We start from the raw sequence: 24,394 nt of genomic DNA on the forward strand, positions 1-24,394 counted from the left end.
AACCTTTCATCTTCCATTTTTACCAGTACTCATTAGTCTAAGCTTGGTTGAAAGAGAGAAAAGAAAGGAGAGAGACGGATGGAGTGAAGACAGAGGGAGGGATAGATAGCGTTAGCAGGCTTCAAGGTAACATTTAGGTGGCCTAATTAGGACAGATCCGTTGTCAGCGGTGCTTTACTGTGATTGATGAATGATTCCTTCTTTGTTCGGGAGATGGAGAGAGAGACACGGGGGAGAAGAAGGAGTCGCAGTGTGGAAGGAAGCGAAAGAGACCTGTGTGTAGAGATAGAGTGGGGATGAGAGGGAGAGGTACAGAGGTAGTGTAGAGACAGAGCAGTTAGATGTGTGGATGTGCTGTTGAATTAAACATGAACTCCTTCATTAGGGCCAGACAAAAGGACACACCAAATACAGATGACGCACAAGCTCATGCACACTCACACACACACACACACACACACACACACACACACACGGTATCTGTTTCATCTTCTTCCCCCTTTACCTTGTCAAAGACACTCTCAAAGACTTTTCCAGGGGAATATTTTCCATCCCAAGGGAAATGCGTGTGCTCCAACTTTTATAGCCTCTTGTAAGGCGGTAGGTTTAGGGAGACTTAACCCAACAAACCCCCTCTACTCTCCCTCTCTCTTAAGATAATGCCTCTACCACTGCAACAGGCTGAGCACCTGTGGCTCAAAGTAGCGCCGTCATCTCTTCTTCATGGGAAAATCTAATGTGACTAGACACCAAAAAAAGGATAAGTGAACAAGAGAATAAAATGATTATCGTACAGGCAGGGGTTCTTTAAATGTGTCTACCAATTGCTCGGGCTGGAAGAGTAGCTGTGACATGCAACTATTACCATTATAATACTGTTTTGTCTCTATTTGTTTGAAAAGTTGAAGAAAACTGTCAGCAGTGAGTTCAGTTTTTTTTAACCTGAATACAAAACATCTACCACTATAATTTTGACTGTTGTGTTTAAACCAGGTGACCACCAGATTGTGCAGCTCTATCTCAAGTCCAAGGAGACAGGCCTGGCGTTTGCGAACACCAGTTTTGTTTTCTACAACTGCAGCGTGCACAAATCGTAAGTCTGTGTCTACTCATGGCTCTCAGGAGCACTTCCTTCTAGCAGACAGCTTGTCGTAATTCTAATCCCTTCCTATTGACGAAACAACTGCCATTGATTCCTAAACTGTTAGAAATTGTACTGTATACATAACTAAGTAGGCATATTGAGCTTCTCTTCTCTAGTGTATTTGCTGCTATTCCACAGTAATTCATAGCACGGTCTTCACTCTTCTCTGCTCTCCACTCAGGTGTCTGTCATGTGTGAGCAGTCCTTACCAGTGCCACTGGTGTAAATACAGGCATGACTGTACCCACGACCCACGGACGTGTTCCTTCCAGGAGGGCAGAGTCAAGAAGCCTGAGGTGAGTCCCAAACCAGAGGTGGTGATGAAGTGTTTTACTTTATTTTACTCTTTCTTGTTTTTACATTGACTCCAATTATAGACCGAATTGCTGTCATGTTGCGCTAACACCAATCACTTCCAGGTAGACAACTGGCGATTGATTTCAATTGCATAGATACCAGAAGACGACATAATTGATAATTTTTGTTATCATTTTAAACCGTAACTGTAAAGTTTAAAGACACTTAGGCTGCAACGATTAGTTGACTTATCCATGACTAATCGACTAATAAAATAATATGTGACTATTTTAGTAGTCGGCTAATCGGTTTGAGTCATTTTTCATAGAAAAAGTACTATAAAAGTACCCCAAAACACTCTTATTTCAGCTTCTTGCGTTCAAATATTGGCAGTTTTACACACTCTCCCATGATGGTGAACTCAAACCCTTTGGCGTGAGTACAAAACAAGACATTAGATGACATCATTTTGGGGTTTGGGAGAGACAGACCAACATTTTTCAACATTTTGACACATTTTTCAGTAAAATGATTAGTCGACTAATCGAAGAAATAATCGACAGATTAGTCGACAATGAAAATAATCATTAGTTACAGCCCTAAAAGACACATAGTTAAACACTGTGGTCTGGCCTATCTGACATTTCTGCTGTTCCTATTGTATGTACTGTGTTGCTTTGCTAGCGTCTTTGCTAAGCCAGATCTATCAGCATGGAAGCTAAGAAATGTACTGCTCTGGACACATGCCGCTACAAACATATTTTAGCTACCTAAAAAGACCCACCTAAAGAAATCAATATCATTGTAAGTGTATGCTATATTAGGAATATAGTGGTAGACCAGCAACTCCTGTGTTCTGTGAAGTAAAATTACTGATGTTATCTATGGCGTCTGGTAGCTTTAAGGCTGCAGTTTCCCGTTAGAAAAGACTGTTTGACAGTAAGGTAAAGCAGTAAAAATATTCTAAATATAGCTAAAATTTAGCGTACACATACAGGGGGTCTTTTTTAGGCGGCTAAAAACCAACTAGTTGAGGTAGCATTTGCTCAGACCCGTTTTATCTCACATTTATGGCGTGGTGGTTTTCCACCCAGAAGTTTGTGCCAACAAACATTGAGATTTGGTCTATTCAGTCACCAAACCCCCTGCAGGTGTTGCTAGGAGAGGGAAACCCTTAATGGAGGGTTAAGCTGCTTTCAAGAGGTTCAGATTTCTAGCAACACATCTGTCTGTAGGTTCAAAGACAGTCAGACTGTAGCCCAGTAAGACAATGTCCAAGAAATCCCATAGCTTTTACTGCTGCCCAGCTCCAGCCGGCCTCCTCGCACTGAGCCAGCTGAGTAATAAAACATGGTGAAATAAATTGAGGGGGAATGTTTGGCTACATGACACTAATAGCTATCATTCTAGGTTTCACATGCAAAAAGAGTTATGTTAAAAGCATTGAGACACCTTTCAGCTGTAGTGCTTCCATCTGGCATGAGTCTCTTGGCATGTCTCGCTCTTGACTGCACATCAAAGGGCAGTGGAAACTAATAAAACGGAGCCATTTCCTCTTGCCCATCCCTATTCCCTGCGACAGCTTAGTCTGTGTGAATTATCAATAGTATTGGCAGCCAGTTCTATTCCCGTCGAAGCAGAGCCCACCGTAATTAGGCTGCACTGCTGCAGAGGACAAGCCACTCACTGGATGGGGTACATTCAGCAAATGCCCCCAACCCGCACACTCCCCAGTCTGCGAGAGAGGTCTCACTCTGATTTAGAGTCACTGACACAGTGGCAGCCTTCAGCACAGAGCAAGGAGGTAAAGGAAGGTTTGGGTATGTGCCCGAGTATGTGTGTAACCTCTGGTGTGAGCCTGTGGGTACAGTATGTCTGTGTGTCCGCATGCTCCAATGTATTTTTATGTGTGTGTGTTTATCTGAATACAGTTTTTGCCTGCCTGTACCCTGCCAAATCACGGTAGTTTTCAGGGGGAGGCTTTTACAGGGAGTTAGTGGCCTGTTAATCCTAGCCTGAGGTGAGCTATGATGAAGATCACTAGTGTTCATGTCTGGGTTGGCAGACGCTGCACGACGGGCAGGGACAAGCTTAGCCAGATTGCCTCCTTTGATGAGCAGTCTGCTCTCAATTGTGTTATTCCACCCATGTTTCCCCCGAGCCATTCAACCTGCACAGACAATATTATTTTCTTTTTCCGCAGTTTTCATTATCCTTTTGAACCTTCTGCTTAGTCAGGCCCAAGCCTGAGTCTTTGCAGGTTTACTTTTCCAATTAACTTGGGGGCTGGTGGTCAATATTGACTGAGGATAATAATGTGTGAATCCTCTGCTATTGTGTTGCTGACTAAAAGAAAACCACAAATAAAGCGAAGGGGGATTTGGTATTAGCACATTAATGACATCCCATTTTTTGACGTGTTGTTTCAGAATAAGCAGGTGTTTTGCAGGCTTAATGACTTTTAATTTGCTTTTAATTAACCCCTCAAATCCAAGGTCGTGTATCTGCAGCCAGATTTGTGGTATGCCATTTCGAATTAATGATTTACGCACACACACACAAACTTAAGAACATGCAGGCACACGCACAACGAACCGTAGATTCATTCCCAAATTTCAGGATAGGCAACAAGTCAACTTTGCTCTGTGGAATGGGATGGCCTCTTTCTGCCGCAGATGACTTTTTTGTGTACTATTACAATTAAGGGATTTCAGGCAGTGATCTGAATAATCCCTTAACGCTATGCTAATGATCGAGGCCAGGCAAATCTCCCTACTGGTTGAGCTTGTTGTTAGTATGCATGGCAGGACAGAGTTAAAGCCAGGCCTGGGCGTACAGTGGGTGCCTTTTTATTCATGCCAGCAATGATATGGGCACACAGATCAGACGTTTGCCTGTTGGCACATTAACCAAGGCCACTTCCCTGTTTGCCCTCCACACATCTCAAGGACTTAGCCGCTCTGATGAGCCTCACTCACTGACAAAGAACATGCATGTAGCTTCACTTGGGTACTCTGAATAAATAGGCAAAAGTTATTCTTGACCACTACTGCTGCATTTATTATATAAACAGTATTTTTATGATCCTGCATATTTATTACTTTTTCTAACTGCACCCACATCCCTAAAGCACACACATAGCCTTACCTAAAGCCACTGAAACAGAGGACACTTCCTGTTCTCTTTGTCTGATGAAAAACCACAGGAGGATATTACCCTTTCTTCTTCTGTCTACAACACAGCATGCTCATATCTTGAACTGTTGCCAAGCCTTTCCGTAATATATGCAGCTGGTAAAAAGATACAAAACACACCAAAATATTAATGTTACTGAATAAATATCACCACCCCACGCTGGCATCCTTGCATTAGTTACTCTTGACTGCGGTGGTGATCGATGCCTGGGAGTTTATTTACCAGGAACTTATTGATCAAGGGATCAAGATAATTTTATTAAAGAAGCTAACTGCCAGCAGTAATAGCTGTTAGTTGCCAATATTAGACAGGAATGGTACAGAGAGGGTTGCTTTGGTTCGATTCATAGACAAATCAATGTCATACACAAGTGCTGACTGCTGAGGAGTCCATTGAGGATTTGCAGAGGAAAGACAAAAGGGCCGTGTCAAAACTGAGAATAGAAGCTAATGAACAAAATGGAAGGAAAATTATTTAGAAAAGATACTTAAGTGAAAGATTGAAGAGCTTCATAATGCCACTCAGCTGCCCCAACATTGAAACCTAGAAACTGTCTGTTGAAATTATCACAGTTTACACACAAACTACTGTCCTTACCATAGTTGTGCCATGACATTGTGTAATGGAGGATTATTACCGACATTTCAGGTTAACTTTTGTTTTTACTTTTTAAATAAAGTAGTTTAGACACCTGTTTGGCTGAACTGTTTGTTTACAATCCAGCTGACCTTCGAAAGACGTTGTTGCACGGTCGCTTTGTTCTCAGATTTCAGCAATTAGTTTAGTGAGAGGAGTGTTATTATAACCAATAGAAATGATGAGAAACACAGTTACAGAAGAAAAACCCAAGTTGTTAATTGCGGTGTTCCTTTAAAGGGGAGCTACAGCCATTTGCAAAATTCATACATGTCATTTCAAAGATAGTCAAAAAGTAGGGGTGTAACAATCCATCGATCTGCAATAATTGATTAAATGAACAACGATCCATTGTCGTCAATGCAAAGTGAAAACACCGATCTATATCATCATCTTTAGGATACGCTTTTATTTTGAAAGTCTGTGTCAGCATCAAACAGTGGCAGGTAGATGGCGAGCAGTCAAGAGAAAGATGATGAGGATAATGTTATTTTCTCTGGAATAAATCAGCAATGTGGAAGTATTTGGGATTTCGGAATATGGATTTGAATTGGTGCCACCTACATCTTATCTTGGTGAACCATCTCCCAATATTCGTCATTTTCTTTTGCAGATTTTATGAAAATTCACTCACATTTTGCACTATAGTTGGATGGAAAGCCAACGACTGAATGGTGAAAGATGTTATAGATGACACTGAGAGCACCCAGGGGAATGTTTTGAGTACACGGGTGCATTTTCTGTTTCACAACTGAGGGCATTACATTAGAAAAATGCTCATTTGGGTATAAAAAGGAAAACAAAATCACAAAATCATTCTCCCATTCATTGTCTGTGGAGCAGCTCCAAACTAATACTTCATGACATCACATGTTTAAGATTTACCTCTGGTCTCTTACTTTGAAAGTGAGAAGCTCATGTTCGCAAACGGTTTGAACTTAGTTACACCACGGAAGCAACATATTGGAATTTTTAATTTAGGTGGTGTTCCCTTTTAAGAGCAAGGACAGAGATGCAGTAAGAGACCAGGGAGTGGTATTTGGGGGGGAAAAAGTTAAGGTGAGGACTGAACTGCGGGATTGAAACAAGGTGAGGATCAGCAGGGAACGAGGGAAAATGAAGAGAAAGCAGGAGTGTGTCTTTGCCCGAGGCTCTGTAGGAGACGATAAAACAAAGGCCAGTTAAGGGGAGCTCTTGGTAACCACAAGGTGTGTGTGTGTGTGTGTGTGTGTGTGAGAGAGAGAGTGTGTACGTGTAGTGTATGAAAACTGAAGATCCTCTTCATCTTCACACCTTACACTGCTATAATTATGGCCCTCTCTCTCTCGCTCTCACCCTCCCTCCTGCCTTGCTTCAAACTATGCCAAGGGCTTTTACATTCACAGTTCCCACTCCGCTGCCTACTCTCTGTCACTCTGCCTATCTCCACCCTTCACACCTCCCACCAGCCTCTAATTATCAGATCTAAGTAGGTCCCCAAGAAGAAAAGAAGTCAGGAAAGAGGGGGAGAGAGAATCAGTGAGAAGGAGCATATAAGAGAAATGAGAAGGGTCAGTGAGCTAGATGGGATGGAGAGCACAGGCTGGGCTCAGCGAGCGGTAAATGAAGGAGGGATGAGGCATGAAACAGAGGTGAGGTCAGAGAAAACAATGAGTCAGTGATGGAGAGAGGAAGAATGGAAGATAATTATATAGATAAAAAAAGGAGACGCGCCAACTTGGTTTTCAGAAGTCAGAGCTTATTATGTGGTTATGATGAGTCATGCTATTGACAGGTACTTTTCTCTTTCTAGTGCTTTAGTGCAAGTCCTTGATTACATGACGACAGGGCTGTCACTGAAGTTCACATCTCCACACAAAGACACAGACGCATAAACACATGAATAAACTAGCTTGTTCTATGTCTTTGTTCTCATTCACTGCCATCTCTTTCTTTAGCCAGGAAAAAAATATGTATATTAAAGGGTTGTTTCACCCAAATTACAAAAGGCTGCAACCAGTGGTGGGTACAGTACTAAAAATCTATACTCAAATAAAAATACATTTACTCCCATAAAAAAATGACTCAAGTAAAAGTGAAAATTCACATTTAGGAAACCTGCTCAAGTAAAGTAAAAAGTACCTAGTTGATCAGTTACTCAAAGTACAAATTACTTTGAATTTTAAAAGGGTGCATGGGCCAGTACAAAATTATGAAAAACAGCACTTGTTGTTACACATGAGTAGAGCTCCAGCGATTAGTCAATTAAGCGATTAATCACTGGAAATAAAACATATCTGGGCCTCTTTTGATAATTGATTAATTGTGTGTCATTTTTCAAGCAAAAATGTCAAACATTTGCAGGTTTTAGCTTCATAAACATGAGAATTTGCTGCTTTTCTTTGTCATTTATGATAGTAAATGAAAAACCTTTTGGTTTTGGACTGTTGGTTGGACAAAAGAAAAAAAAGGAATCATTGCTTTGGGTTCTGGGAAATTGTGATGAGCTTTTTTTTCACATTTGTTTTCATTTTACAGACTAAATGATGTATCGATTTAATTGTGAAAATAATCTGCAGATTAACCAGTAATGAAAATAATTATTAGTTGCAGCTCTACACGTGAAAACTAACATCTAACATTGCTTAAGTTAGCTAGCTAACTACATTTTCACAGCAGTATGTGCACCTCACATCAGTGTGCTCCCCGAAGTTAGAAAAGGAGGTTTTAAAAGTGGAGATCTCAGAGTTTTTGTAAGCCACACCAAGCACTTTGTCATGACACTGTTGTCCATTGGATTATGATATTAAAAGTGTGGCCGGGCGTGGTTAGGGACTGTTGCTGGAAGCTGCCTAATGTTCTGGGTTTTGCTCTGTCATCATCATATTGTGGTCAAAAGACATGGTCATGCTTCTTTTTCTTCCAGTCAGCTGGAAACTTGGCATCTGCAGTTGAGGAGCTTCTCATGCGCTCTCATATGCATATCTCGCATTTAGAGCAGACTAGTAGGGAAGGTGGCGGCACAGTGTTGCCTTGCCTCACAGCAAGAGGGTTACCCAGGTTGGGGGAGCACTTCTGTGCGGAATTTGCATGTTCTCTCTGTGTCAGTGTGTGTTTTCTCTGGGTACTCCGGCTTCCTCCCACAGTCCAAAGACATGTAGGTTAATTGGTGACTCTAAATTGGCCGTAGGTGTGAATGTGAGCGTGAATGGTTGGTTGTCTGTCTCTGTAGGTAAGCCCTTCGCTAGTCTGGCAACCTGTCCTGGGTGTACCCTCCCTCTGGCCCAATGTCAGCTGGAATAGGCTGACATTGGGCCAGAGGGAGGGTACACCCAGGACAGGCCCAATGTCAGCTGGAATAGGCTCCATCCCCCGTGACCCCTAACAGGATAAGTAGGGAAGGTATCAATGGCTAATGTAATGAAGTAAAAAGTAGATTACTGGCTCAAAAATATACTTGAGTAAATAAGTGCAGTTTAAAAACTGGAATATGAAAAGTATTAGCTTCTTAATAAAAATACTTTTTTACTCACATGCGTTATTTGTACTGAGTTACTACCCACCCCTGGCTGTATCTAAAGAATATTTTCATTGTCTATTAATCCATTATTGTCTTGATGAATTGATTCATGGTATGGTTTATAAAATGTCAGAAAATGGTAAAAGAAAAAATGTTGATCATTGTCTCCCAAAGCCCAAGATGACGTCCTCAAATGTCATGTTTTGTCCACAAACCAGAAAATATTCACATTTAAGAAGCTAGAATTGAAGAACTTTTTTTCTCAAGCTGATCAATCAGTCAATTACGGTTGACAGGTAATTAATTAATCAGTTAATAGTTGCAGCTCTATAACAAAAACAATTCCCACCTACCTCTACTAGTACCCATGTACGTAGTTTTGGTTAAATCTGTGCAGGTTTGTAAGATTATCTTCCTCTTCCTGTTGTTAAGACTCAAGCAGTCAACAATATGCAGCCTGATGAAGTGAAGACTCGTGAAATTCTCATCTTGTGTGTGATGGTGCACAGCTACAGGATGTGCATATTTATGGGGATATATGTGTGTGTGTACATGAAGTATATGGTTTATGTGCATGTATCTGTGATTTGCATTTGCTCCTCTGTTATTTATTGCACTTCAGTTGTTGGGTGTCGAGAGGGTGGGGAGCGGAAATAAACGCACTGACATTAGATCAGCCTAAATGTTGACATGAATCTTACCAGGCGACAGCGAGCATCACTGCCAACACCGCCGGTGTCAGTAGCCAACTAGGAAATACACGTGTGTTTGTCCAAACCTCTGAAAGCCCACTTGGCCTCAGGGCCTGCTGGCAACCATCACAGTGTGTTATATTAGTGTGTATGTATACATACAAACAGGAAAATCAGAGCTAAGTCGGAGAAACAACACACCGTACCAACAGCGTACACACTTGCTTGTTTGTGGATTCCCTGCCACATTATGAATTTTTCATTGTTATTGAAGTAAATGAGGCATCTGGTTTCTGTTTTTATTTATCTGCTGCTTCTTCTGTCACAAAACTTGGAATGGGTGAGAATTTAGATTGTACTGATGTTGAACAGCCATAATCTGTACAAGTGTGAGAAGGCTGCTTCACAATTACAGGACAGATGACTTTAGTGTATGGGTTTAAATAAACCTGTCTTGGATGTGTGAAAGAGTGTGTTGATGTGTTACTATGTTGGATTATTTACCTGAGACTACAGTACATGTTTATTCGGAGCGTAGCTGTTAAATTACTCTAATGTCAGTAGAAGGTGCTAATGAAATGGTGAAATAGTGTAGACAGTGTTTGTGTGTGTGTGTGTGTGTGTGTGTGTGTGTGTGTAGTCAGCAGCTGTTGGGATTTGCTTTTTGAAGTTTTCTATCTCCTTAACATGTTGTCATAAAGGCAGATGATGCAAGAAATGCTGTCTGGCTCTGACTTGCGGCGTTTATCTTATGCTGTAATGAGATTCCAAGGCTGTGGTGTATGTAGTTTATGTTTGCATGCATATGCGCGCACATGTGTGGTGTCACTGACTACTTTTACGTGCATACAGATATCCCTGTATTATTCAGAATATGACAGTATTCTGAATTTGATACGGGTCATGTAAACCGCATATTACATTTAAATTAGGGCTGCAGCTATAGATTCTTTTAGTAATCGAGTATTCTGTCGATTATTCTGCCGATTAATCGAGTAATTGGATAAGAAATACTTTGTGTTTTAATTAAATTACTTTGGCTTTATTTAAGGGCAATAGTAATATATAAAAGAGCAAATAATAAAAGTCTGAAATGAGATAAATGAGCAACGAATTTGTTCTTGCTCAGCTAAACTTGGAAAAACGCTTTGCACAAAGCTACCCAAAGTAAGACTCTGTGACTTAAGAGCATGATTCATGTTTTTTTATTGGTATTTATTATTGGGCGTCATAAATATGTACTTTCAGTTCCTGTGACTGGGTAGTTTAGACTCATTCACTGTGGTTAAAGGGTGCCTTAAGCCTTGCTGACCCTACTGATTGCAATCCAAATTGATATACCTGCTGTACTCGATTTGTGCATTTAGGTTCCATTCTCTACTGTGTGTGTCTGAGAATGATTGGGGAGTTGCATGTGTCAGTGAGTGCGTGAATGAGTGAGTAAGGGGTGCGGGTGTGTATGAAGCTCAGACTTAAACAAATTGACAGCATTTTATTTTCCCTGTGTTGCTATTTTCTATAGCAAAACTTGGATAATAGGCATGATACATCGCCAGGTAATGTTAGCCACCACACTGATTTCTGTTACTACTTAGCCATTGTAAAGCCATAATACACGTACATTCTTTACACGCGTTAGGAATCTCTGCTAGCCATCACTGATTAAGGTTAAATGCAATCAAACAAGACGTTAATGTACCTTATTGTGTCGGGTCCGTTCGGCAAACTTGATGCATACACTGGAGGTTTTCTACTCAGATGTTGAGTTATGCTAATTCTGTTTTGCAATACACACTGATCCGTAGTTGCAATCCACGCTTCACATCAACGTTACAGCTGTGTAGGCTATCAACAGCAAAAGTAACAAGTGCTTGTGCATCAGAAACAACCATTCATGTGAAGCACAGCACACTGTATATGTGTACTGGATAATTTACTGGATTTACCTCAAGGCTTTTTAGTAATTGAATTGTTGGTGTTACTCGAGGAATTGTTTCAGCCCTTATTTGGATATTCCAAATTAGGCCTTTTTTTCAAATGTAGCATTTTCAGATTGATAGATGTGGTATGCTGGTATAATTCTGGTTTTCGGGAGCATTCTTTGGACATGAAAATAGCACATTTGGAACATGTGTCTCAATTGGGATTTTTACAGCAGCCAGTTTGCAATAAGCTCTGTGTGTTGTCATGGATGCGTTGTACACAAACCAAGTAGCCAACCGTTTGCAAGGCTGGGGTAGAGATGGACGCCTGAAATAAAAGCCCACATTTCTGGTGAGGAAGGAGACACACCTAATTTTTAAATGTTATGAAAGGCTTGGATATCAACAAGTTTTTGGATATGCGCAAATATCGCATCGCAGACTTTTTCAGGATGGTGGTTGAAGGAATGAAAGAGGGAAGTTGTGTTTACACAGTCAAACAAGTTCGCCACCCGTGGAAAACTTTGAAAAAATCCTGCTGTGATGCAAAGGCACAAAATGGCACAAGCAGCTCCAGCTGTTCTGTTTTTCCATATTTTGATGTGATAAACAACATGTTGGGGCATGTAATCAGAGTATACACAGCTGCAGTGAAACCATAATATAAGTGGAATATTCATTTTCATTAGCCATGTACACAGCTCAGTAGGAATATTGTGTTTTTTAGAATAAGGGCATAAACTGGAATATTTTCTGCATGCAGCACTAACCTTAAATGTGCTCGCATGTATAAGGAAGTATTTTACTGTCAGTATTTGGGTTCAGGGTTTCAAACACTCCAGTGCATTTTAGTTGTGATGCTGTGGGTGTATGTATGCATGTGCACAATCCTATCACCATATGCCACTATCAGTGTAGATCTGTGTCTTCAAGATTCAGCTTAAGTCGCCATGTTAGGTCATACTCCGGTGCCTCCCATGCCTTCATTTCCACAAACCAGATCAAATTTATTGTCCCTATTGTTCAAGTGTATTAACTGGAAGAGATGTGATTAAAAATGGATGGCATCTCTCTTTGCTCTCCCACTCATTTTCATACTCCAAATACGACCCTTCGTTCTTAGGAAAATGAGATTTGGAAGAGCAAACACACACACGCACCACCTCTTCCTTCCTCTCCTCCACCACTGAACTCACTCACCCTGTTTGTCATTTATCTATAATGACTTTGTGAATAGTGTCACAGAGCGTTCCCTTCTCTCTCACCACGCAGCCATCCAGTCAGTCACTCAGCCTAACCCAATCAAGTGGCTTTTAATGAACTTCAAACAAGTGTTATCACCCAGTTCAACGTGCGCTATGCTTCACTCCCCCCCAGCTCCATCCATGCGGGGGCTCACCTTATCTGCTCTCCTTCTTTTCACCCTCTTTCCTTCTGCCTCTTTGACATGCTAAAGCTCCTCCTGTCGCATATGCTTAATGGTATTTTTTTGCCTTTTTCAGTTACTCTGTTCCTTTTGTTGTTCCTCTCTCATTTTGCCTATTTCGCTCTCTCTCTCTCTATCCACCGCTCTTCAGCGAAAACATGAAACAGTTTAGGGAAGTGCTGTTCTCTATTTACTATCTTTACCCTCCTTTACCTCCCTCCTCACCTTTTACTTCTGCTTGTCAGTCACTTTCCTGTTCTTGCCATTGCTTTTTTTTTACCTCTTGTCCTCCTCTGTTTGTCTTTCCTTTTCTTCTCTCTGTCCATCTCTACCCCTTGCTCACATGTCCTCCCCCTCTGTCTTCTCCTCTTCATCTTTCAGGGAAGTCAGAGGTGCTCTATATTTAGCCAGCTACTCACACCTGAATTGATTGGCTGTTAATTTTAGACCTCCAATTGCTAAGTGACTCACCCCCCCTCTCTCACTCTCTGTCACTCATTCTTGCTTAATTGCTGCACAGGCAGAAGTCAACCTCATTTTTGATCCATCAGTGACATCTCTTCTCCATTAACAAAAACATGCAAGCTACAATCAACATACAAATACAAACCGAGAGCTCATATCGTTTCTGTACAAGTGTCTGTTTCAGTGTATCATTAATGCTCCTGTCCTACGGGTAATGACGATGGAGTACCTGTTGAGCTGGCCCTTCACTCATAGTGAATGTGAGCAGGTCTTAGGACTGTCTAACCAAGAGACTCAGCTGATCTCAACCTAGCAGGCATGATCACAATAAAAGCACAGAAACACTGAATGGGCACACACTGAAGTGGCTATTTCATATAATTAAACTAATGTTGGTGAAGTACAGGGTGATCTGCTACTTGATAAGATCTGATAGCCCAGTCCTTTGCATACAAAGACTGGCATGCAAAGGGCCAGATTTACATGTGTGACAGAGGAACTCAAATGGTTTGTTGTCGTCAGTGTGCTTGCAGAAGTTAGAAGTGTCCTAAAAAATGTCCTAACATTTATCCCTTCTTATGTTCAAATCTATTAAGGAGTGCTGTACTTCAATTTGTACCTCGGGCGCAGGCAAACTGCATTTCTAATAACACTCAGGTGCAAAATGACATTGCAGGATCTCCCGGAGTAACATTAAACTAATTGCAATTAAGCATTAAACCTGATTAGAAGACATAGAGTAACATGCTATCCTCTTTTCTCTTTTCCTCTCTCCTCCAGGGGTGTCCCCAGCTGCTGCCTGCAGACAGGATCCTGGTGCCAGTCAACGTGGTAAAGCCCATCACCCTACGGGCCAAGAACCTCCCCCAGCCGCAGTCTGGACAGAGGGGGTACGAGTGTCTGCTGACCATCCAGGGAAACGAGCACAGGGTTCCCGCCCTGCGCTTCAACAGCTCCTCAGTGCAGTGTCAGAACACATCGGTGAGGATGAGTGTGTGCATGCGTGTGTGTTTTACTTGCCTAAGCTATCATCGTTGACCACTATGCACCCACACACCAACACAATCTCTATAAAAACGCCCCATTTCTATAAAGTTTTCCTATAAAAGTGACCATAATATTTTTTCATACTCTCATAAACATATACAGACACACACACACACACACACACAGATTCCAGTTGAGGGTTTTTCTGCTTCTAGCCACGCAGTGGGTAGATGAGACAAGGGCCTGACTTTGTCTCTCCCGCACAGCCATCCCAGCGATCGTGCTCCATTCGCTGACTGAATAATACATTGACAGCAATGAAAGACTAGCATGAAAAAGGCTTTATGCTGGTCTTGATGCTAATCGTCTGTTGATACAATAACATCTCATCTTCCTGTCTATCTTCATCACTCTGGGTGTGTGTGTGTGTGTGTGTGTGTCAGTGTCTGTGTGTGGAGATGTCTGCAGGATTTGTGTGTTTAATCACAGCACAATCCAAATATTGTACTTTGATGGAGCAGTGAAGAAGGGAAACTGTAATTTAGCGGAAAATTATGATTCTAGCACCAACCCATCCATGCTGCTAGTGTTACAGAAACAAATGAAAAATAATCTCGTCTTTGAAAGCTCTCTGCTGTGTAGAGTGTGTGTGTTTGTGAATTCAGTGTGTGTGAGTTCATGTGTGTATTCACCGTGTCTCCAGCCACCTGCTGGCGATGCATTTTGCATTCAAAGGAGTATTGTTATACCAGAGGCTTTTGGACTTGGAGATAATAGACAGTTTAAAGTAGCTCAACAGCTTCTCTCTCTCATACTCTCTTCCCCGTCTCTCCCTCTTCCCCTCTCTGGTTGCCATGGTGATAGTATTTCTATGATGGGATGGAGATGAGCAGTCTTCCCGTGGAGCTGACCGTCATCTGGAACGGAGATTTCAGCATCGACAACCCCGCCCACAACAAAGGTGAGCACGCACAGAGGCACGAGCATGCGCACACTCAAGCGCTTGTGCACACACACACACACACACACACACACACACACACACAGACGCACACACGTATGAATCCATATCAGCTCTTCCCATAGTTCTCGCAGTATCACACGAAACCACGCGCGCACATACAGTCGACATAGTCTCATAAACTCTCACTTAAACACACACACATATAGACACAAACACACAGTAAAGCTGCTGCTTCCACATTGTTGCCCTTGGAGCCGGTCTCCATGGCAACAGGCGGGCGGTGTGCTGAGGTGCAGCATCCGTCCCCTGATGTTGCCATGTAGAGTGGTTAACTTTAACACATCCTCTCTTACGCTCTCCTTCTGTAGGTCTCTTTCCCCCTCGCGTCCCGCTCCATTTGTCCGTCTGTCTCTCCCACACTCCGCCATCGTCCGTCTGTCTCATCTCAACTCTCTAAATTCCATTTTCTTGCCTCCTCACAAACATTATTTCTTCTCAGCTGTTTCTCTTATTTGCTCTGTCAACACCTCTCTGGGAGTTTGGCAATCTATCCATCTCTGTCGCCAGTGCCGCTCTCCACCGTTCATTTCATTTTTCTCATCTCAGCAATTCAATGTGCTTTACTGGCAGACATTTCAGAAGAGTGGTGATGGAAAAACATGTAGATCCAGCTGGAAAATTACTAATAAATAACCAACAATAACAAAAATTAAAGGTGGAATTATGTATCTAAGCAAGCAAAGCTAAATTATTACTATTAAAATAGGTAGCATTTGATATTTATTGCTGCATCTCATATTCATTTCTGTCCAGCTCTCCATCCACTCATGGTATATGTGGAATGACAGCTCAGTGCTGAATTTTTAAGCTCTCAGCTTTCAGCTGCTGAGCTTGATTCAGTTTGGCCACTGGTGATCCAAGACTGTGAGTGATCCATGCTGGGGCAGGAAATCAGCGGCACGCTGGGGGTTGTAGTTCTCTGACAGGAAAACAACTCATTTTGACCTAAGGCAGCGGAGTCAGGCGTAAGAAACATATTGTTAAAATATGGATGATATGCCAACATGACACTGTGCTGTGAGGCAAAGTTTGTACAGTATTTGTGTGGGTTTGTGGTGGTGGTGCATGTGTCTGAGTCAAGTAACAAAACATATCCTTGAGCATAAGTGTAAAATCAAAGAAGCAACAAAAGTTAGAGATAGAGAGGGCGATGCTTGAACTGGAGAGTCCTCCTCTGCCATCTTCCTACCTTTGTTTGCCTGCGCAGGAAGCAGCTCCTAGGGCATCATTTGATGGACAGATCACACATGCATCTAATGGCAATTAAAAAGAAAATGGCTGGCCCGTTGCCATGGAGATGATATGTTAAATGTGTGGTGAATGAGCAGAGGCGAGAGGCAGCAGTGTAGGAAACTCAAAGCGAGACAGAGGGAGGGAGTATATAGAGATGATGATAGATGAAGAAATAATGAGACAGAGATCAACGAATGTTGCTCTGAAAATGCTCAGTTTGTTGTTCGCATATTCAAACAGCAGCTGACAGACACTGAGAGATTTGGGTAAACAACCCAAATTTTAGTTTGTTGTGTGTTCTGAAGTGTTTGTCCGTCATTTTAGAGGCTTTTTCGCAAAATAAATTTGCATGCATTTGCTGTTCTGTAATCATTTGTACAAAGGTTGCTCAACACTCTTTCTCCCTCTGTCGTTACCTTCTTCCTTCCCTTCCCCCTTGTTTTCTCTCCCTGCTCCTCTCTGTCTCTTTCCTTCCTCCTGCACAGTCCATCTGTACAAGTGCGACGCCCAGCGTGGAAGCTGCGGTTTGTGTCTGAAGGCAGACCCGCTGTTCGGATGTGTTTGGTGTAAAGGAGAGAACCGCTGCACCCTCAAACAACATTGCCCCCACCCTGAGAACCAGTGGCTGGAGCACAACGGCATCAACAGCAAGTGCACCCACCCACGAATCACACAGGTGCGACACACACCAGGACACGGATGCATCACATATGTCTGCACATTCAGTCCATACTTTATGCACAAGCCAAGCAATGCCAACATTAATGGCTTTTACCTCAAAGGCCATACATGCACACACACAAATAATTACAGGGCACTGATGGGAGCATACTTGTACTCATCACCTCCGAGACAGTGTGGCAGTTGATCATTTCAACATAATGGCAGAGGCTGTGAGTCACCACAAGCTATTCAGTCTGACAGCATTTGTGAGGAAAGATATATTTTACACCCTTTCACAATGCACTTACAAATCTCTCTCATCAGAAGTTTGAACCATAATGATAGTACAATTGATGTGGAAAAACTACTCATGTCAGTCTTCATTTTGATGAATAATGAAATCAATTCAGTGAAGCTCAGTTTGTCTTACTTGAATATATATGTATAGAAACACATATCTGAATTTGGAGAAACCTCTGGCACAGCACACTGGTATGGATAGAGACATACCAAAGCCTTGAAGTACAGAGCAAACATTTCAGCCCTGTACAGTGTCTCTCCTCCATTATTCAGATCCTCTTGTCATAGGGGTGGGCTACATGGGATATAATGATTATATCCGATTGTTCCACATGGGATGTATAAAATTACCATGTCACAAACATCGAGTGTATGTTGACATGATACTTGCTTCTGGCAGTTGGGTTCTCATGGTCTTTCCTGTGGCTCTCTCCCACTTCCACACACACAAAAAAGACACACACTCCCCACTTTCCAATCCAGACCGCTCTCTCCTGGCCTATCATGTGTGAGCAGACGAGGTGCGTGTTTTTGTACATGCAGAGGTCCAGCCCGCGACTGTTTAGTCTCATTTCGCGAACAACTTGCAAATATTATTGATTTCTGAACTGGGGAGCTGCTAGTTTGTTTCTTACTCACAATGAATAAAGCCTCATGTTTAAGGGCGCCTCTGTAATGGTTAAACTTTCCGCTAACTGCTAACAGCTAACCGTGGACCAGAAGCTTCACGTTTACATTGAAAACATCAATAGTAACGACCTGAGACGAGGCAGGTACTTCAGAATAAAAGCACCAGTGGTTTCCACTTTGATTCATTTTTTGTAACAATACTTTAATGAAGTTAATGATAACAGTACTTAATTTAAATTTATTATAACAGTACTTCATTTAACTTTATTGTAATATTACTTTAGCTATCATTATGATAACAGTACTTTGTTGATATTAATTATGACAGTAATTAATTTCACTTTATTATAACAGTTATTTATTTAACTTTACTGTAACAGCACTTAAATTTATCTTTATTACAACAGTACTTTATTTATCTTAATTACAATGGTACTTTATAATAACAGTACTTTATTTATCTTAATTACAATGGTACTTTATAATAACAGTACTTTATTTAACTTTATTATAACAGTGCTTTATTTATCTTAATTACAATAGTACTTTATAATAACAGTACTTTATTTATCTTAATTACAATAGTACTTTATAATAACAGTACTTTATTTATCTTTATTGAACAGTACTTACTTTCACTTTATCATACCAGTACTTTATTTATCTTTATTATAACAGTGCTTAATTTAACTTTATATAACAGCACTTTATTTATCTTTATTGTAACAGTGCTTTATTTAACTTTATAATTACAGTATTTTTTCATTGAGATCTCAAAATATAGAGATATGATTTTTAAAATGCGTTTATTTATATGCCATATTTCCCAGCCCTACTCTGTCATCGGGTCACCAGACAATAGTCAGACAAAGTGTGCCTGTTATTCAGAAGCATCAAGAAGGTCGACATCGGATCTCCCAGACAGGCAGAAGCCTCTCAAAATAAAACATGCCAAGTGCGAAGGGCACCAATGCTCCGGTCAACCACGTGTCAATGCACAAAATTCTGCACTAGAATCACAATAACAGCAGTTATTTGTTAGGCCTTTTCAGATGTCTACTCTTAAAACTGTAAATGAGCCAGTGCTTATTTTGAATTTACTTCCATCTTAATCTCAATGTGAAAATACAAACACTAGGATAGTCCATGTTACATCCAGAGAAGGATAAATTATCCTTATTCTTGCTGGTTATCTATCAGTCCCGCACAGATGGTCACGCAAACCCCCACTTAACCCAGCATGCTCCTGAAAACCACTGACACCATGTGAGGCAAATGGACTTGACCTGTACAAGACATATAAAAGGGGCAATAGCAGAAGGGATAAGGGTCAGCGAGATGAAGGATAAGAGGATGCAAAGGAAGGATGGATGGAAAGATGCCCAGATGATGGGAGACGAGGATGGATTGGGTTTAAATGAAAGAGAGTTGTTGATGGATGGGTTGGCTGAGCCAGAATAGAGTCATGTTAGGCTGAAGGGGTGGAAGAAGACCCCTACGCCCTCCATATATCCCCATGATGGATTTAAGGTCCTCTCTGCATCTTTTTCCCGAGGACGAGAGATAGGAGCAGATGGCAACTGACTAGAGATGAAGGGATGAAGCAAAGCGTGGATAAAAAAAGACAGAGAGGGGAATCCCTTTTGGCGTCCTGGGGAGTGATGGGTTTGGACAGAGAGCGAGGGAAGAGGGATACAGGAATGGAAGGATAATCCCTTCTCTGCTGTCCGCTCTCCACATCATCCTACATAGAATAGACCCGCATACAGATAAGTGGCCAACCTTGGTGGAGATTCACTGACAGCAGCGCTGCAGAAGCTCATTGTTTCTTGTAATCTCGAATGCACCACGAATCTGATCCCCACAGATCATGTAAATCTGCTGTGTTGCAGCACAATTATTTTCCATTAGTTCTTGGATTTTTTCTAAACAAAGGAGGATTATCAGTGGGGCTGGGTATTGATACTCCATACCTCTAAGGTGTTGATCTTAATAACCCAGGACCAAGTAGTATCAAATTGTCCCCAAGGAAATGATACCTGCAATCATCCTTATTGCTCTGGGGGTTTGTACCTGGAGTGTTCCAACCTCCCGCTGGATTAGCACACTGTCTGTTGCTGCCATCTCTAGAGCAGTGATTCCCAACTGGTCCATCCACGGGGTCCAGATTTCTCCTTTGTCATTAGGTCAAGGTCCCACAGTTTGATATATTCATTGTCATACTTAAGTTTGGCCATGTCGTCAAGCTAGTTTGTGGTCTCTGTCAAGTAGGTGTCCGTTAGCCACTCACTCTACAGCCTGGAAATGGTGCTTCAAAATAAAAGCTCTGTGCCTGAAACTCATTGTACTTCAAAATAAAGTGTGGTTTTAACACACTTGACACATTCGTGAGTCTCCTGGGCCAACAGTCAATTGATAGTCTGCCCGATTAGCACAAGCTAACACAGCAGCAGCGACTACTATCCGACACAGAGCTGTTAAACAGTCCCGACAAACTTGTCTCTGGAGCTGCTCTCCTTGGCAGACATTCAGTTCAACATCTGCCCAGTCAACACAAGCTAACATGGGCAGCCCAGCGCCAAGCCGTTGAACAGTCACAACAAGCTAACGCTGGTAACATTAGGCATGTGATGTGAGCTCCCGCAGCAGCAGCTACAACCCATACAGTCTGTGGTGTGGTGAAGTCAATTGTGGTGTGTTTGACGGAATTGGCAGCTCAGCATGCCAACCTTATTCACATTATGGGTGCGAATGATGTACTCCATTGATATCTGTATCATTTTTAGGGTACTGGTATCAAAATGTTTTAAAAGATACCCAGCCCTAATAGTCAGACAGAGAAAAATGAACACGAGAGAAAAGTCTGGAATCTTTGGACACTGATGATGTAGGTGTCTGAAAACAGGAGACTTAATTACGTTCCCCTCTTCTCATTGATAATCCAACCTGCTCTGATTATTTTTATCCTGGCAAAATCAAATCAGCTCTCGAGGATGGTGATGAGAAGATGGTGACATTTTGTCCCTTGTTGTGCTTATTAAAGAGTCTGGATCAGTGAGGTGCGCTCTATCATTTCTCTACTCCACTGTTTGTCTTCACCCCATGTGGTGGATTTATTCTTGGAGATGGTCCCTGTATTTCTCCTTACATCCCTGAGGCTGCAGCAGGGACATATTGCAGCCTTCTCACGTCCCCCATAAAAACTGTCAGTGGGTGAGGAGTGAAGACTTTTCCAAGACGACCGGGGCTCTAATGCATTCTAATACGCTTCATTATAATGACATCTCCCATCAACAATATGAGAGGGAGAGACTCGCGTAGAAAGATGGAAAGAGAAAGGGAGAGAGAGAGAGAGAAGTGATTAAGTGTTTGCCTCTACCTAACCGTCAATTATCTTGTCAAAGTCACAAATCTAATCAACGCCTCATTGCATCTAACCCCCCCTTCTCTCTCTCTTTCATTCTTTTGCCTCTTCCTTCTCCTTCACTATTTCTCTTTGACTCTTTGTCCCTCTCCATCCTCCACATTTACTAATAAATGGAGAGCCAAGATGCATTGTGTGCAATCTTTTTAATTGCATGTATTGTCGCTCTGTTCCCAGAAGGCTGTTTTTTTTCATTAAGATATCAGCAGGGAGTCTTATTAATCAGAGACATTGAACCATACTATAACGATATCTCCCACATGGCAGCCACAGGACTTGTATTGTGTATGACCTGGCTTGGGCTCGCCTCTGTCATTCGATTGGCAAGATCCTTTCAAGCCCAGCTTGTTCAATTTGTTTTAGTCCACTTCTTTGAAAAATAATCAAATTAAAACGATGCTCATGTGGTAGTAAAATGAGGATTATCATACCGCAACAAGCATGTGAGCTTCAAGCCAGAAGATGAAGCCACACACCCACACTCAGCACTCTACCTGAGCACCGCAGGGGGTCACGCTGCCAACTGTAAACAGAGCAGAGAAACAATGAGAGCCTCAACCTCACTGAAAATCCTTGGGATCACAATTTTTCAGGGGGATGGTGACACAGCATCATTAAAGCTGGGCCCCTCTCTGCAGCATGCAGCATGGAGGACTTCTATCTGACAGAGACAGATAGAAACAGACTATTCTGTGTCCGTCTCTAACATCCATCCATCTGGGCCGGCCTGATGATGTGTACACACACATACACACACACACACACACACACACACGCACACACACACTGGCCCAAAAGTAATTGTGTGAGTAAAGTGTTGATGGGTGCTGGAACCGCCTCATCAACAATGAGAGATGTTACTGATAAATCAAAAGACACTGTGATTACTGCAAAGATGTCACCCAATGCCAAGTTTTAAGTTAATCTTATGTAATATATCATCATGGTTTTCAGTGAATGCAGGATTGAGCAATGACAGTCCCTTGACCCTGAGTGTTGACCCCTGAGCTGTCACCGGAGCTGTTATTTTGTCGTTAATTGTCTCTTTTCAGCAGCCGTCCCCCTCACCCTTCAGCAAAGTCATTTTTTCTCTGAGAGTTACATCATGTGTGAACAGTAAACACTTACCACTTACTCCCAGTGAATGTGGAAATATTAAATATGGATATGTGGCTATTATTCTTTACCTGTTTGTCCTTCTACACCTCAGCTGTCTTTATCGCTTTTTGTTGTCCAGACAGTAGTTTGGCGTTTAGTCCCTATGCTTTGTGGAAACCAATGAATAGCTGCTGACTAACTTCACATTGCTCGGTCAAGACTGTTATTGTGATTCCTGTGCTGCTGGCTCCCATTCATTTTTATTTCTGTCCCATTCAGTCAGGTAATGAATAGTGCAGGAATCCCCTAGAAACCCTGTGACCCACAGATTTCCTGAAAAAATGTCACCCTCTTATCCAGATGAGGTTAAAGATACACTATGCAGGATAGTCAGTTACTGTTTGTAAAACACGCTTGTCGGTGAAAAACCATCCCTACAGTCAATTTCATTTGGCGTTTCGCTTTGCTATATTTAGGTTTTTCAGCACTGTGTCTCTTGGATGCCTGCTGCTTACAGTCTGGCGCCTAGTCACTACTTTTTTATAAAGTCCTGACCTCACTTGAGCTCTGTGCGGGGACACGCTCATAAAAATCTGAACACAGAAAATAAGAAAATACAGGCAGAGGGCAGAATCTCTGCAGAAAAACACACCACGACCAGTATTATGCATTAGTTACACGTACCTCCCTCAGAAGTTATGGAATTACTTCACTCAGTACTGCATATAAATGGTAGATGGACTGTATTTGTATAGCACTTTTCTAGTCTTCCAACCACTGACAGAGCATTTACACTACATGTCACATTCACCCATTCACACACACAGTCGTACACTGGTGACTAAGGCTAAGTAGCAGGTGGCACCATTCACACACCGATGGAACAGCCACCAGGAACAGTCTGGGGTTCAGTATCTTGCCCAAGGACAGACAGGAGGAGCCACATGTCGCACAGCCACAGCCGCCCCTATAAATAAATTAAAGTATATAAAAGTTTCTAGGTGAAGTAACCTATTAAGGCAAACAAAGCTATATTATTCTAGTGTTGCTGTGGCACAGTGTGGGACAATATAACTGTCAAATTTTATCTATGATTGTACCCATTATCACTATGATAAAAACTAAGTTGTGGAACAATAAAACAGGATATGTCTTGATAGGCCTGTTTACTGGTGCCTTAACAGCCCATCAAATCGAGCAACGCAAGTCAGTTTTATGCTTTTGCTAGAGTTAAATGAAATAACAACTGTTTCTCAGACATTTGACATTAAATTCTTAACACAATAGGCCTAATGAAAACACACTAAGGTTTCTTCTTGACAGTAATCAGATCCAGACTACAGCAGGCCTAATTTGTCCTTGATCTCGAGAAGGGAATTGTCTTCTGCCCAGTCACACCTCATGTTGTCAGCAAAATGCTCAGTGCAGTGACCTAATGCTTGTTTAGTAAATCAAACAAAATCACATCTCCAAATTTTTACTTCAACAGATCACACCTCTGCGGGGCCCCAGGGAGGGTGGCACGCTCGTGACTATTCGTGGCGAGAACCTGGGGCTGGAGTTCAGAGAGATTCAGGATAACGTGAAGGTGGCCGAAGTGGACTGCACACCCATACGGGAGGGCTACATCCCTGCTGAACAGTAAGTCACATTTTATAATGATGGTAGAATATAGCACATTGGCAGCACTATGTGATAAGTAGCACATCCTCACCTAGTCTCATTTTACATTCCTGCAGAGCACTAAGTCCCATTGAGG

General features: G+C 41.9%; 1 protein-coding gene across 1 annotated transcript in view; it reads left to right on the forward strand.

Moving 5' to 3' along the window:
- The window catches only part of plxna4 (plexin A4), a 322,421-nt gene that overhangs the window by 232,721 nt on the left and 65,306 nt on the right, over nt 1-24,394 (forward strand). The window contains exons 8-13 of the mRNA XM_078165425.1: nt 994-1,093; nt 1,326-1,440; nt 14,057-14,257; nt 15,128-15,224; nt 17,006-17,196; nt 24,125-24,276. Of these exons, the coding sequence (XP_078021551.1) occupies nt 994-1,093; nt 1,326-1,440; nt 14,057-14,257; nt 15,128-15,224; nt 17,006-17,196; nt 24,125-24,276 (856 nt within the window). The remainder of the gene's footprint in view (nt 1-993; nt 1,094-1,325; nt 1,441-14,056; nt 14,258-15,127; nt 15,225-17,005; nt 17,197-24,124; nt 24,277-24,394) is intronic.

The sequence above is a fragment of the Epinephelus lanceolatus genome, chromosome 23, assembly GCF_041903045.1.
Source record: "Epinephelus lanceolatus isolate andai-2023 chromosome 23, ASM4190304v1, whole genome shotgun sequence".
Classification (NCBI taxonomy): Eukaryota; Metazoa; Chordata; class Actinopteri; order Perciformes; family Serranidae; genus Epinephelus; species Epinephelus lanceolatus.